Genomic DNA, 14,942 nt, shown 5'->3' with positions numbered 1-14,942 from the left:
AAAGGAGGTTTCTTTCAAGGCCGACAGCTTCTCCGCTCTGTTTGTGGAACATTTCTTTGTCCTCAAGAGAAACGATATTTTTTTGCTGCATGTGACGTCACTTTATTTTTAACGCTTTCCTATTTTTGGTTTTTTTTTTCCCTCCTAATTCAAAAGCACTGTAATACAATTAGAGAGGGTTTGATGGTACTTCTGTCTGCGTGAGCACTCATAATAACCCAAACATCTGTCATCTATAACTGTTTTAATTTTGTTTTTACAAGCGTCAACACGCACTCCACGTTCATGTGGCGCCATGGCAACGCTTCACTCTTAACAGGAAAGTACTGATGGCGTCCCCAAACGTAACCTTGCAGACTGGCACATTACGTTAGCTCCGAAGTGTGTGTGTGTGTGTGTGTGTGTGTGTGTGTGTGTGTGTGTGTGTGTGTGTGTGTGTGTGTGTGTGTGTGTGTGTGTGTGTGTGTGTTAACATGAAATAAAACCTGTCTATCTGTAAGCCCATCATGCATACTAGACGTGCAAGTTTATGCTTTTAGGTCTACTGTGGTTTTAACAAGGGGACTGCTTTTATTTTGACGGTTTGACGACTTTTAATTTCTTTAATTGGTTGTATTTACACGAGAAGAGAGAATCTCATTTTTACACAAATTTAATTCTTTCTACCAACGGCTCGAATCACGCTGTTAAAAATGGGATTTGCTGTTTCAAGTGTAAATATTTTTTTGGTGTCTTTTTTCATACAAATCCACCCCAAGCATCCATTGTTGATGATAAATCTGGTACCAACATGTATGACGAACCAACATAGCCTACACTGGATGATCCAAGTAATTATTTAAGCAGAAAAATAAATTGTGTTTAAAATGAGATCTGTGACACGGTCTGGTTTCTCCTTGTCTGCGATCTTCGTCTTTTCCTAAAACGTCCAAAATTCATTAAATTCTGCTTTATGTGAGAGACTTCGGTGCTCACCAGAGTCTATATGAAGGTTTTTGTCAGCAGGGAATTTATCGAGTGCTTCAGGGTGATGTTACTTTAACTAAAATTGCACTTAAAAAAAATATAAACGCTCCTAACTTTGTTTAACTTGTCCAATAATAAAGGATTTAAAAGCACCAATTCATTATTTAAATATGCATCCCATATGAACAGTTTCTGAGAACCAAAAAGTACTGAACAATTCTGATTAAATATTTGGCAAACCACGTCCTGAATCAAGCTTTGTACTCAAAAAATGACATTAGGGCCGCAATATAATGATCAGTTGTTTGACTTATATATTTTTAAAAAAATTAAATTTTAAAAAAAAAGAGCAACACCACGTAGAACATAAAATATCGAGGTTAAAAAACATAAAACATGACTTGTAATAAGTTGGATTAAATATGAGGAGAATAGTCAATGATGAAAGTTCAAACGGTTTAAGAATGACAGAATAACAACAATACATATAAATACTATAAACTCTCAGAAAACAGCCCAAACAGAGGATTGGAAATATGACGTCCAAAACTGCCAAATTATCAAAACGGTTTGATCTGGTTCGTTCCATATGAACGGAAAGCCCATTCGCTTCCTTTTTAAAACGGCAAGCGTTAAGAGACCGGCGAGCCGGGCGCGTTCGTCCCCGTGAGTCCGAGCGTGTCCCTTCAGGTCGTCCCTCCTCGGGAAGTCTTCGCCGAAGACGCCGCGGCGGTGCGTCCGTCGTGGACGCCCATGTGTTTGGTCAGCGAGCCGCCGGCGGTGAAGCTTTTCCCGCACACGTTGCACAGATACGGCTTCTCCCCCGTGTGGGACCTCATGTGGATCTTCAGGGCGCCGCTCTTGTAGAACTTCTTGTCGCAGACGAGGCAGCGGTGCGTGGACTCCCCCGTGTGGATCATGGTGTGCGTCTTCAGCGTGCCCCGCTGTCTGAAGCCTTTCCCGCACACGCTGCAGAGGAAGGGTTTCTCCCCGGTGTGGATCCTCATGTGCGCCCGCATGTACTCCTTGAAGCTGAAGCTCTGGCCGCACACGCTGCAGGCGTACGGCTTCTCGCCCGTGTGGACCCTCATGTGTCCCATCAGGTTTCCGTTCTGGGCGAAGGCTTTGCCGCAGACGCTGCAGACGAACGGCTTCTCCCCCGTGTGGGTCCTCGCGTGCGTCTCCAGCTGCTTGAGGCCGTCGAAATGTTTGCCGCAGACCTCGCAGTCGTTGGTCCTGACGTAGGTCTGCAGGTGGAGCTTCAGGCTCTCCTCGCTCTCGAAGCGTTTCCCGCACACGCCGCACAGATCGGCGTCCCGCTCGTCTTCCTGCACGTGCCTCAAGAAGGAGGCTCTGTAGCAGAAAGACTTGCCACAAACTCTGCAGCGGTGTTTCAGGTGGGAGGAATCCTCGTGCTTCGATTGCTTCGGTTTGTTTTTTGCCTCCGTCGTCTCTTTTCCGCCCTCCTCTCCCTCACCGCTGTCACTTCCTTCGCTTTTCTCCCAGTCCTCGTCGCCTCCCTCCTCTTTGCTCTCGCCGTCGGAGCTCTCCGCCTCCGGCCGTTCGTCGTCCCGGCAGCCGTTCTCCTCCTCGTGCGTTTGTAAATGCTCGTCGGAGTCCAGGTGTTTCCCGCAGACGCCGCGCAGGTCGGCGGTCCGCTCGTGCTTCAGCGCGTGTTTCAGGAAAGAACGGCAGCGGCGGGAAAACTTTCCGCAAACTCTGCCGCGACTCGGTCCCGCGGCTCGGCTCAGGTGGAGCCTCAAGCTCTCCTCGGCCTCGAAACGCTTCCCGCACAGGCCGCACACATCCGCGTCGCTCTTGTGTTCCTGCACGTGTTTCACAAAAGAGGCTCTGTAGCAGAAAGACTTGTCACAAACTTTGCAGCGGTATTTCAGATCGGATAAATCCCTGTTCTTACATCCCCCAAGTTTTGGTTTTGACTCTGTTTTTTGGAAACAGGATCCCTCTTTGGTCTCGTCTTTGTCTCCGTCGTCGCTATCGCTTCCCTCCTCTTTGCTCTCGGCGTCCGACTGTTTGTCCTCCGTTTGATTCTTTTCCTCGTTGTGTGTTTTTAAATGCGTCTTCAGTCGCTCGCCGGACTCCAGGTGTTTCCCGCAGACTCCGCACAGATCCGCGGTCCGCTCGTGCGTCAGCGCGTGTTTGAGAAAAGAGCGTTTGTACCGGAAAAACTTCCCACAAACTCTGCAGCGACTGCGTCCCATGTTTTGGCTCTTGTTTGTTGTAGCTGTACTCTTGTGACGCTTTTTCCTTTTCTTCACGGCGACACCTTTCTGGAGAGACTTTGCACACATTTTGCAACAATCCGCAATCTCGTTTTCTCTCAGAGTTGTTCTTCTTTTGCTGGATTTAAGCAGTTTCTGATTTACATCTTTATCACTACTGTTATCTTCACTCCCGGCGTCTGAAGATTTTGTTAATAGAGCCTCCTGGCCACCAGGGGGCACACCACACTTCTCTCCCTCCGTCTCTGTTTCCATCACTGTTGAGGTTCCCTTCTCTACTTGTGTTCGGTGAAGATGTGACTTCTTACCGTTGACGAACCCGGAGTCGATCTCTGTACCTGCGTCCTTACGAACTGGGCTGAAGCGCCGGCTCTGCTCACGTTCCTGCTGCTCCGAGGAAATGTTCTTTTCACAGTCCGATCCAAAGAGTGGCGCTTTGTCTGAAAGGAAAGATCGAAGCGAAAATTCAGCACTGAAATAAAGTAAACGACAATAAATACAACACCAAAGGCAGTGATAATGTTTTCTTACGACGTGCATGAAGTACAAACAAAGGAAAACATCTGCATTTATTTTGGTCAAAAAAACAATAAATAAAGCCTTTGAATAATTTTTGAATAACTTTAAAGGCAGTTAAGTACGTCACAAATTCACCGAATCACTCTTATGGCTAAAAAAAACTTGTACCAAAAGAAATTCTAACCAGGAACGAAGAACTAAATAAATCAATTTTTATGAACTGCACAGGATTTTTTTCAATCATTTGAGGTATCACATCATGCAGCTTGTTTAATTTTTCCCACAATGCAATGTACTCATTACTATTTTCATTCATTTCGCTGCTTGAATTGGACATTCATGTATCTCATAATTGATGAAAATACTAATAGTTAAAAATAACAAAAGGAAACCAAATCGGGGACAATCAGTGTAGGAAATTAAGGGGAGTAAAAAGGTCTCAATATCTCTAAAAAAAAAAAAAAAAACTGTCATCGAAGGGAAGAAATTGCTCCCAAGATTATGCAAAAAATTATGTTTTTCCAGTTAAGGCTCGTATCCCAATCTATATATATTCAATATAAACACTGTTTACCCGTTGTGTGTGAATGTGTCTCGGTTTTCATTTTGCAGTGACGTCGGTGCTCCTGATGGGAGCGAGAAACCTCCGCCTCACATTCACCCATCATCGCCTCCAGGATGCGAAATATCTCGTCGGCCACCGCCGACAGCCGCTGGTGTACGGCTGCCTTCTGCTGTTCAGGCGACATTTCTGGGGGGAAAAGGAGGGAAGGAAAATTAAAAAGGCACAAGGGGGAAAAAAAAAAAAGGATATGAAATTATAATATTCTAAAGGAAATCTGTGGTTTTATTTATAGGAAATGTTGTTCTTAAGTCTTTTAAAAACTGTTCTTCCAAAGAAAACTGCTTTGTTTCTCATTAAAGACCAGGTGTAATTTCATCACACATTTGTCTTCGTGAGCTGAAGATATCAACGATTTTTTTTATTTATTTTTTTACAGTAAAAAAATATATATATATATATATTTTGCTAAAATAGGGAAAGTCATAAAAAGTCAAAAGTAGGTAGGTGGCCTCAGAGGAGAAATAAGAGGTTGACTGACTGAAATAAAACCCCACTTCTTATAAAAGTTGTTGTTGTTGTTGTTGTTGTTTACAAACCTGACGTGTCCATCATCCTCTCTGTTATCATCCTCTCCACAGCAGCGAAGATCTCCTCCGCAGCTGCCGCCAGTTTCTCGGCGACCAGAACGCGAACCGCGCGCATTTTAGACATGACCGACCGACGAGGTCCTTTTCTTCTTCAGTCCGTGAACATTTTGCAGCTTCGACACCCGCAGATATCATTTCATGAGGCTCGAAAACTGACATTTTTTGGGGGGTCTAAGAGACGCAGGCATGTGTTGCAGAGGAGCCATACTGCTTCCGCTGATCGCCTTCTTCTGCTCCTACAAACGGGGAGACTTTGCGCATACGGTCTTCGGTTACGGCTGGTGGCGCAACAGCGCCCCCTTCTGCACCGCACGTCGACGTTACAAGTACATTTACTGAAATACTGTATTCAGGACAACTTTTTGTTTTCCAGTGACTTAATCTCCGTGGAAAACATTCTACGTTTTAATTTAAAGCTTTTGTTCGTTAAATTGCAGAGTTGGATATTTAATTCAAAATATACTAAATAAATAAATGATACATTTGGAGTAGGCTGTATAAAGTTCAAATCGCTCCCACCGTTACCAGGTACATTAAAGTGGTATGTAAATGAACCCATTCGTGATAACATTTCTTGGATTATGTTGAAATTAGCAAAAAGGGACATTTTCACACCGTCAGAGTACTCTTCCTTTTTGTAAAGCTACATTTATTTTGGGTTTCTGAATAAAAAAATATTATTACTTTTTTTTTTTTTTTTTTTCTGGTGAATTATTTCTGCAAGCTGCAGTTTGAGCTTCTTTGGAGCGCGAATGTAAATTGTTGCAGGTCTTTGTTTACATTTGGTATTATCGCATGTCATTTTGGATGGATCATTTTAATGGTATGACACAAAATAAAAAAATTACAAAATTCACTTCTATGCAACAAGACAATAAGATATATGTCTCTCATTTTCCCATGAAGTAATCTATAATGCACGCATGTTTTATTAAATCTGCACTTCTTAACTTCAACCTTTCACTGTTGAATGCACCTTAAATTTAAAAAAAAACAACCAAAGATCAACAAATAAATAGGTCAAATTCCACAAAACTTTCCAAAGATAGTTGTAAAATAATACAAAAATAATTATATATAAAAAAAATTAAAGAAATAGTAGAACATTACAAAAATAAAGGAAATTGCCAGGACATTAAAAAAAAATTGCATACCATCAAATACATGAATGGTGTGAAGTAAGATGATGCCACCGAACTCGAGAGACATTATAAATACTTTGGTTATAGCAAACGGGAGAGGGGGGGGGGTGCATGCTCTGAAAGTGTGCTAGAAAAGTTCTTGTACATTTTGTCCATCAAACTGCACCACAAACATTTCTCTATGTAAATAACTTTGACACAGGAACGCTTCATTGGCATCAGTTGAGTTTCACTAAAACATGTCATACTGTCTGGGTCACAAACGTCACCGTTGTGACACACAAATCACAGATACCACGCATGTATTTTGCAAACCACAAAAAGACAAATATTGAATGTTCAATCTTTCAACGTTGCGCAGTGACGGACACGCAGACACTTGTATGACGTGTGGATCTGTGTCATGTCAGGCTAAAGGCCAGAGGGCTGAGTTAATGATTTATATCCCCAAAATGGGGACTTGTGATTTCTGGAGGAGGTTGTGTGCATTTCTAATGAATGAAACGGAAAAGCAAAATGTAAATAATTTGGGTCATCACTGATGACGCTGACTGGTCGCTCCACTTTCTTTCTTATAGAGGGTGTTCACATTTTCCCTCAGAAATCTCCTCTCTTTGTGCCATGATATCCTTCCAAAACATGTGTTGTGATGATGCTGAGATGCTCAAATAGTTCCCCGTTATTTAAATAAAACTCACTCACACCTGATGTTCATCTCATCGGTTGAAAACACCTAATTCCAATTTTACCTGCTAATCCTGGAGGCTCACGTTTTTTTTTCCAGTCACGAGATGTCTGATCATTCATAAAGTACAACTTCCCCCCCAAAATATAAAATATTCACGTTTAACTTTGTTGTTTTTGAAGTTCAGTTGTCGCTAAACATTTTAGGTGCCAATTAACGTTAGCCAAATAGCTGTTTGCTACCAGCCAATGATAATTATTATTGATAATAATAATGATAATGACCAAGTGTAATATTTTTGTGAAAATTTGATATCATGTTTATGTAGAAGTTTAGACTATTTGTTCACACACATTCAAAACAACACATCGGCCAGATATTAAAAGTATTTCCAGTGTAATCTCACTTTGTTAAACAAAAATGTCATATAATACATTTTCAAGGTTTTTATTATAAAATATTCCAAACATTGACAAAAATACATTCTATAACATTTAAAAATACACAACTATTTTTGTTGAACTATATCAAAGGTGTGAGTGACTGTTGAGCAACTATTCATCGCCAGACTTGAGTTTGTTTGTCTTTTCCCGGCACTCGGAAAAAACTGTAATTATCATGTTTTGCAAAATTCTAAATAGTTCTTTTGTAAGTGCCCCTGGGCGTCCTGGATAGTGCTTTCAGGTTGTGTCACAGTGTTCAGAGTTCAGGGTCCACACATTTTCCCATTGATCTCAAAGCTTTTCCTGAAGGATCCGTCGGTCGTGTGAATGCAGAACGCACCAGAAGAAAGTTTTTCTTTTCTTTTTTTTTATAACAGGAAGAGAGCTGCACTTTCCATCTCATTAGTCTTTTTATTTATTTTTTTTTAACCTGAGGTTGTCGCTCACACTCCCTTTTTGTTCTGCAGGCTCAGAGCTCGGTTGACGCAGTACGGGATGATGCTGACGGTGACCAGCGGCACGGTGGCGCTCTTACAGAAGGACAGCAGGTAGAACTGGACCGCGGAGTGCGTGGGAGGCTTGAAGGAGTCGAACAGGTGCAGCAGGAACAGGGAGCTGACGACGCACCCCGCTTTCACCAACGTGCTGCTGCTCTTCTTGGTCTCGGTGTAGAGCGGCGAGTGCAGGCCCAGGCCCAGGCCGAACAGGGTGCCCATGTTGCGCAGGAGGCTGGCGAAGGGCGTGCTGTCCAGGTGGACCCACTCGGGCCTGACGCACCACTTCTGGGCTTTCTCCAGGGTCCACAGCAGGTCCACGCCCAGAGCTTTGAGCAGGACGTAGAAGCCGACAGCGAAGGAGGTCAAGAAGAGGGTCGTGTAGAAGTACCTGCTCATGCTGGCGCTGTAGATCCACTGAGTTCTGTTGAAGGCCTCGGCCACGATCATACCTAGGACGCGTTAAAGAGTATTAGCTTGACATAAACTAACGATGGTCTGTTCCTCGTGGGGAATTCAAGAAAACAATGTCAACACTGACCTGCGATAACACCAGCAATGACCTGGTGGGGGAAGTGGGCAGCGATGAAGACCCTGGAGAGACACACGCACACCTGGACTGCCCAAAACAGCGTCCACAGAACGGCTTTCAGATACCTGCTAAAATACAAATTCATTCGATTTCGGTAAATCCAGAACTCACGGTGCATCAAAGGTTCAAATCAGTCAGGCCTCAAAAGGAAAGCAATATAATAATCAACACACGCAGTTATTCTTGGCAGCTTCCTGCACATCAAAACAAACCAACCACCTTTCTTTTTTTTTTTCCCAACCAAATAGCTCCTCGAAGTCAATGATCAACCACAGCACAGAACAAGATAGTGTGTCCAGAACGATAAGATCCGTAGAAGGAAAACGGTAAACAACGCTGACGTCGGTGGCGGCAAGAGAGACGAGCCGAAGTTGCTTTGGTAGATTCTCTCGGTGTTTTTCTGACTCACCACTCTTTCTTTGTGGATTTCTTGCTTCCATGTTTCTTCTTGCTGGTCATGATAGCGAGGATGGAGGTCACCAGGGTGTAGTAGACCCCGGCGGCTCCCATGGCGTGGCCGGACGGGCTGCCTAGAAAACCCAGAGAGAGAGAGTGGAGATGTATCACGTCGAGCCTTATTATTTAAAAAAAAAAAAAAAGAGTAAGACAGACAACTGTTCAGTTATTGTTTTCTGTTGTTTTAAAATCTTTGTGACTGAATGGATCATTGAGGAGGACTTACGTTCAATTTTAGGCAACTTATATTTTACTTGACTATTCATTCTTTTTACTGAACGAGATTTAATTGACAGCTGTAGTTACTGTTAATCAAATTAAGATTTTCCATTTAAAGCCACACAACAAGATCATAAAATACGATATAAAACCTCTAAAACAAACAATGTCTGGTTGGTGTTACATGTGTCTGAGTTGTCAGCAGTTCTAACAAACGATTATATACTTTTTAAACCTCTAAAATTGTAATTGACAAACTATTTAATATTTTAGAGAAAGCGAGGGAAACTTTTTAAAGAAACAACTGGAAATGTGTGCAACAATTTAATACAACATATGATAATTACTACTTATACTGAACTGTTTGTACAGTGTTGTTTTGGTACTCAGTAAAAATTTGCAAAACTGATTACAGACAAAACATGTAGTTCAAAGGAAGGAATCAGGCAACTGTGCACAAGCTCCAAAAGCTTCCAGTTCACTGTGTAGCAAATGGTTTGTTATTTGGAAATTCCTAACTTTATTTTCGTATTGTGCACTATGAAAGCATAATGATCTGACATCAGGCAGATCTTTAGATGGGTCCTGCTTAAACAGCTCAATTAGATTCTGTTAAGTTAAATTGCACACCAAACAATACTTCAGGAGTTGCACGTGGAGAGCGGGAAGAACTGGAAGCAGGTTACTGCAGCAGCCGTGCATCGCGTAGTGACCCTTCTCACCTGGCCCGGTCTCGCAGGTCATGGGATACTGCTCAACCGTAGGTCGAACGGTGTTTGCGTAATGAGCCGTCTCGTGGACCCACCAGTACGGCCTCTCCCCAAACAGGATCCTGCAGAAGACCGCAGCAACGTGCGCTCTGTTATAGTCTAAAACAAGAAGATTTTGCATGATTTTGCTTTTCGTCAGTTTAAAGAAAAACATTCGACCCACCATTTAAACACCATGTTCAGCCAGTCTCCGATCACAGCCACCCAGATGAGCTTGATGCCCACGGAGGACCGCAGGTGGAACCAAAGAGGGAAGAAGATGAAGAAGGTGTTCCTGAGGTCCGCCGCCCAGGACACCCACAGAAACAAGCCCTGCGCGTCTTTGTAGTTGGTCTGCAGGTAGTGCGTGCTGCTCACCCCTAAACCCTGTACGGCGTCCATTACGGCATTCATCATCTTTGACCCTATGATAGAGGTAGAGAAAATCTCAGCCTGGTGATGTGGGAGGGGGGGAAAAAAAGCAGGACTGTTGCTGTCAGTGACACAGCTGGTAGGTTTTATACCGGAGGGACCCACCACCCAAACGCATGCTCACGCTGATCTTTGGACCTTACACATGTGTAATAAAACACTGGGAGTTTGGGAGGTATGTCACACAAAAAACAAGCCGACGAGATAGCGGAGCAGTTTTGTGTGTTCGTCGATGAATTACTGTACGAAGCACAAGAGGAACGGAAGTCAATTGATCGACAGTTATCTTTCACAATTATGACCTAAGTTTACAGAGTGAGATTTCCTTCTTGCAACATATTTTTAAATATTGGCATTTCTCTTGTTCATTTCTCTCGACGTTTCTTTGGATAATTCATGACTAATTATTTCTCAGTTATGTAATTGGTTGGGTTTTTTTTTTTTTTTCTGATGAATTGGTGAAAACATCCCACTGGTTGGAAACGATGTAGGTCTGTAGGTTACATAAGGAAATCAATGATTAAATGATTGGGTTTGAGCTGAGTAGAAGCTGAACAGGGAAAACAAAAAAGAAGCAGGTTTCAGGTGGTGCACAAGTTACAGCTGTGTTATGACATACAGGTCTGTGTAGGGACGAGCTCGTGTTTTATCCACATCTGTGCATTTTGGAAAAATGTCAGTTACTCTTACATTTTGGTCCCAAGCACAAGCACGAGATACAATAAGACTATATCCATGGGACAAAGAAGGTAAATGGATTTCACAATATTTTGGTTTGGAGTTGGAACAGGAGCGACTTCATTTCTCTCTGATCGGAGAGAAAAAAGTTTCCTAGAGATGTGGGATCTGTCCAAGGCAGCTGATCTCTGCGGCCACGGATTTTTTTAGCAGAGGTGTAAAGGTTAAATATCCTGTCTGCACTGTCCCAAAGGCAAACAAATTTGGTAGCCTTGAGTAAAGTCCAGTGGGAATCGCAACAGTGTTGGAGCAGAAGGGGGGACAGCCTGAGAGAGTTTGGCAGAAACCGTAACCCGACGAAACAAGACAAACCACCCCAGAATCGGTGCATTCTCCCTCGGACCCGGGTCTGAGGTTTTGCGGCATCATGGATCTTCTCCACAGCTGGGGGGTCGAGCTGGCGGTCCATCTGCAGACCGGGTACAGCAGCTACGAGGGGCTGTTCGGCCTGGCGTCCACGGTGGCGGATCTGCACACCACCTTCTTCTGCTTGTTCCCAATCTGGTTCCACCTACGCAGGGACACGGGGCTCCGGCTCATCTGGGTGGCCGTCATCGGAGACTGGCTCAACTTGGTGCTGAAGTGGTAATCAGATAATCAGACAGTCCAGGGAAATGCAAACCTTAAAAAATAAATTTAAAAAAAAAAAACAATACGGAGGGAACAGTATTAAGAGTTATTTCGTGTCTCCATGGCAGGGTTCTTTCCGGGGAGAGACCCTACTGGTGGGTTCGTGAGACCCGGTTTTATGGTCCTGGACCGGCACCCTCTCTGCAGCAGTTCCCCATCACATGTGAGACTGGACCAGGTAGAGTTCAGGACAGACCTGTATGTCACATGATGACTGTCTTTTCCAGGGCAATTGATTGATTCGGTCAGTTACTGGAGAATATTTATTTGACACAGTGAACTATTGGCCTGGTTAAGACTTCATTGACAGACCATATCTGCAGTGCTTCCCATAAATGGTTTCAAGTGTGATAAATAGGTTATAAACTCCAGTACCTTTAGTCTTTTGTTGTGGTTTTATCTATTTGTGATTTAGTGATTGCATTTGCTCTGATTTTCTTTTGCACATAAGTTTGAATATATGCAGAGGTGGAATGTACTCTTTCACCAATATATGTGTATGGCAGCTGCAGATAATGGATTACTGTATAAATTAAGGTGCTACATGCAAAATAAGATTTTTTAAAAAAAATTTTTTAATTGGAGTTTGTGCTAATATGCTTCAACAAGCTTCACAATAAATTTAAGAATATTAAACCCAAGTCTGTGCCTTTGCAGGAAGCCCCTCAGGTCATGCTATGGGTGCAGCCGGGGTCTGGTACGTGATGGTAACAGCGCTGCTCTCCATAGCAACAGAAAAACAATGTCCCCCTTTACTCTACAGGTGAGCCCGTGGTAACGCAATCATCTTATGCCTTTGAAAACCGTCTCTCGGGAGTCTCACGTTCAGATTTCACTCTGTCAGACTGTTGCAGATTATCTTGTGGACTCTGATGGTCCTGGTGGAGCTGGTGGTCTGCATGTCCAGGGTCTACATGGCTGCACACTTCCCACACCAGGTTATCGCCGGAGTCATCACAGGTCGGTTTACCTAAATGATTCGTATCATGAGTCGTATGTGAAAAAAAAAATAATAATTCCTCTGTATCTGTCTTGTCCCACTGGGCTTCATTAACATGCTATGTGTTGCCACTGTTTGATGGACCCTACTCTCTGTGTTTGTCTCAGGTGTGCTGGTAGCTGATTCTGTCTCCAAGAAGAAATGGATCTACAGCGCCAGCATGAGCAGGTACTTCTACACGACCCTCTTCTTGACCTCCTTCGCTGTCGGCTTCTACGTCCTGCTCAAAGCTCTGGGCGTGGACCTGCTGTGGACCCTGGAGAAATCCCAGAAGTGGTGCGTCAGGCCCGAGTGGGTCCACCTGGACAGCACGCCCTTCGCCAGCCTCCTGCGCAACATGGGCACCCTGTTCGGCCTGGGCCTGGGCCTGCACTCGCCGCTCCACAACAACGGCACCGAGAAGAAGAAGGAGAAGAATACGAGTGCCACTTTCAAGCTGGGGTGTATCGTCGTCTCCTTGTTTCTGCTCCAGCTGTTGGACAGATGGACCTTCTCCTCTGAGAACCTGAAGACTTTCTATGTCTTGTCTTTCGGTAAGAGTGCAGTTGCACTTTTAATCCCGACCACTGTGGTGCCGTGGGCTCTCTGCAGGATTTTCAAGGGACAGAAAGAGGACAAGCTGTGGTGATTTAGGTCACACTTGTAGTTTAACGTCAGTCACCAGTTAAATTTTTCCATATTTACTGGGCTTGTCTCTTCTTGTTTTTAAGACATGAGGATGTTTAGAGTTTTAGGACAATATCATTTAACTGATTATCTGTTCCTAAAAGGAGTATTTACTGTCGTTTGATATTTTGGGAAAAATCTTTTGTTGCTGAGACTAAATGCTCTGTTGCACTAAAATCTAAAATGTGAAATTATTTCTTTATAGAAATACATTTGAAAATGTATATTTGCTGTTATAACTAAAATACATAATTAACACCAATAGGGATCAAATTAGTTTGTGTTTGTCCCAATTGCACCTTTAAATTACATTTAGTCAACTTCAAGTACTGACTAATCTTTATGTTTAGGACAAAATAGATGCAGAAATAAGGGTCTGCACACATTGCAAGATCATGTAATGTCAACAGAAGTATATAGTTGTTAAAAAGAGATGGATTTTTATACAAGTAATACAGGACCTCAGAAAACAAAAGTGCTCTTCCAGCAAATAAAAGCAATTTTTTTTTTTTTTTTAGAATCATTTGCTTTCTACGAAGTGTATTTTATATCTAGAAGTGCAGTGCTGCCCTGTCGCGTTTCTCAGAACAACTCTAACTGATACTGATTAATTCTCTGGCAAGAACAACCATTAAATATTAACCACAGCATGCTCCATTCACTCGGCGGTCCCACATAGTGACACTGACTTTCACGCAGCCTTTTAAAGGAGGCGCAGAGGGTCAAAGGTCAGGGAGCCTCGCAGACACCACGTGTGTCCCTGCAGGCTTTTTAAAGTAGTAGATATTGTTCGAGCGACATATCAAACGAGCTTTGGATGAACCGTACAGAGATCAGCACTATCGCGTTACATTAGACACACCTCTGTAATTCAGATAATCAGATGATAAACCGATACTGTCATATGAAGGAGATCAGAGGACAAGATTATCCTGTTGGCTTTTTCACCTCTCACCTAAAAGTTTAATATTTATAGTACAGTTACTGGGCAATCACTTTAGATATTGAGATATTTATCCATCAGGGAGGTCCAAAGATTTCAACTAAACATCCAGCCAGAGTCATAAAGAGCCATCTTCAATAACAAGATTAAAAAGGTGACTTAACCCCCACAGAGTGCTGATCTCCATATTAATCTGTAATGACGTGAAGAGTCAGAGGACACAGAGACAGATTAAATCCACTGAAGAATTGTGGCGACTTCACAGGATGCTTGAAAAAACCTAACTGCCAAATAGCTTTAAAAAAAAAATATATATATATATATATATATATATATAAATTGTGGTTTTTCTGTGGACGTTAATTGATAAATAAAAAACTATTCATGGCATTATTTTAGGAAAAAGAAAAATTGTGCTTAAAAACGTACTGAAAACATGGTTAATCTCTGAAACTGTACAGGGTCCAGGTGAGAGGGAAACGTGAGACTTTCGATGACATAATTTTCCCACCAGCGAATCCCACGTCTCCCTTTTCTATCTCTCGTGGTCATTTCCCTTGCTTATCTCCCGCGGTTACATCTATATGGCGCTGCTCTATATGGGCAGGCCGCAGGATGTGTAGGGGTGGGTGGGGGCAGCAGGAACATGATTCACAACTGCGTCAGGGACATTGAGTAACTGTTTACATCAACAGTGCCCTCATGTTGGATGTTTGACCGCATTGTGATGTGAAACGCTGTAGTAGCCAGAAAAACGTCAGATTGGAGGAAAATGGGACAAACGTTATCATGTAAAGGACGTTGTTTTCCACA

At 43.0% G+C, this 14,942-nt stretch overlaps 3 protein-coding genes across 3 annotated transcripts; 1 reads left to right on the top strand and 2 right to left on the bottom strand.

The window, feature by feature from the left end:
- Positions 1-1,320: 1,320 nt before the first annotated feature.
- On the bottom strand, positions 1,321-5,176 carry LOC138624342 (zinc finger and SCAN domain-containing protein 2-like). Its single transcript, XM_069704454.1, has 3 exons — positions 4,890-5,176; positions 4,303-4,479; positions 1,321-3,649 (listed from the first exon to the last, which is right to left on the bottom strand). The coding sequence occupies exons 1-3, from the start codon at positions 5,002-5,004 to the stop codon at positions 1,653-1,655; spliced, it is 2,289 nt and encodes a 762-aa protein (XP_069560555.1). The 5' UTR covers positions 5,005-5,176; the 3' UTR covers positions 1,321-1,652.
- Positions 5,177-7,198: 2,022 nt separating this feature from the next.
- g6pc1a.2 (glucose-6-phosphatase catalytic subunit 1a, tandem duplicate 2) lies at positions 7,199-11,224 on the bottom strand. Its single transcript, XM_069704602.1, has 6 exons — positions 11,206-11,224; positions 9,905-10,145; positions 9,694-9,803; positions 8,706-8,826; positions 8,246-8,361; positions 7,199-8,156 (listed from the first exon to the last, which is right to left on the bottom strand). The coding sequence occupies exons 1-6, from the start codon at positions 11,219-11,221 to the stop codon at positions 7,654-7,656; spliced, it is 1,107 nt and encodes a 368-aa protein (XP_069560703.1). The 5' UTR covers positions 11,222-11,224; the 3' UTR covers positions 7,199-7,653.
- On the top strand, positions 11,093-13,696 carry g6pc1a.1 (glucose-6-phosphatase catalytic subunit 1a, tandem duplicate 1). Its single transcript, XM_069704603.1, has 5 exons — positions 11,093-11,475; positions 11,589-11,698; positions 12,178-12,283; positions 12,365-12,480; positions 12,628-13,696. Exons 1-5 carry the CDS (start codon positions 11,258-11,260, stop codon positions 13,146-13,148), a joined length of 1,071 nt encoding a protein of 356 aa, XP_069560704.1. The 5' UTR covers positions 11,093-11,257; the 3' UTR covers positions 13,149-13,696.
- Positions 13,697-14,942: the final 1,246 nt, after the last annotated feature.

The sequence above is a fragment of the Brachyistius frenatus genome, unplaced genomic scaffold (assembly GCF_029030835.1).
Source record: "Brachyistius frenatus isolate BFR_SWC_R1_liver_20210118 unplaced genomic scaffold, ASM2903083v1 Contig_51, whole genome shotgun sequence".
In the NCBI taxonomy this organism is placed as follows: Eukaryota; Metazoa; Chordata; class Actinopteri; family Embiotocidae; genus Brachyistius; species Brachyistius frenatus.
This window is presented reverse-complemented; position numbering and strand designations above follow the sequence as displayed.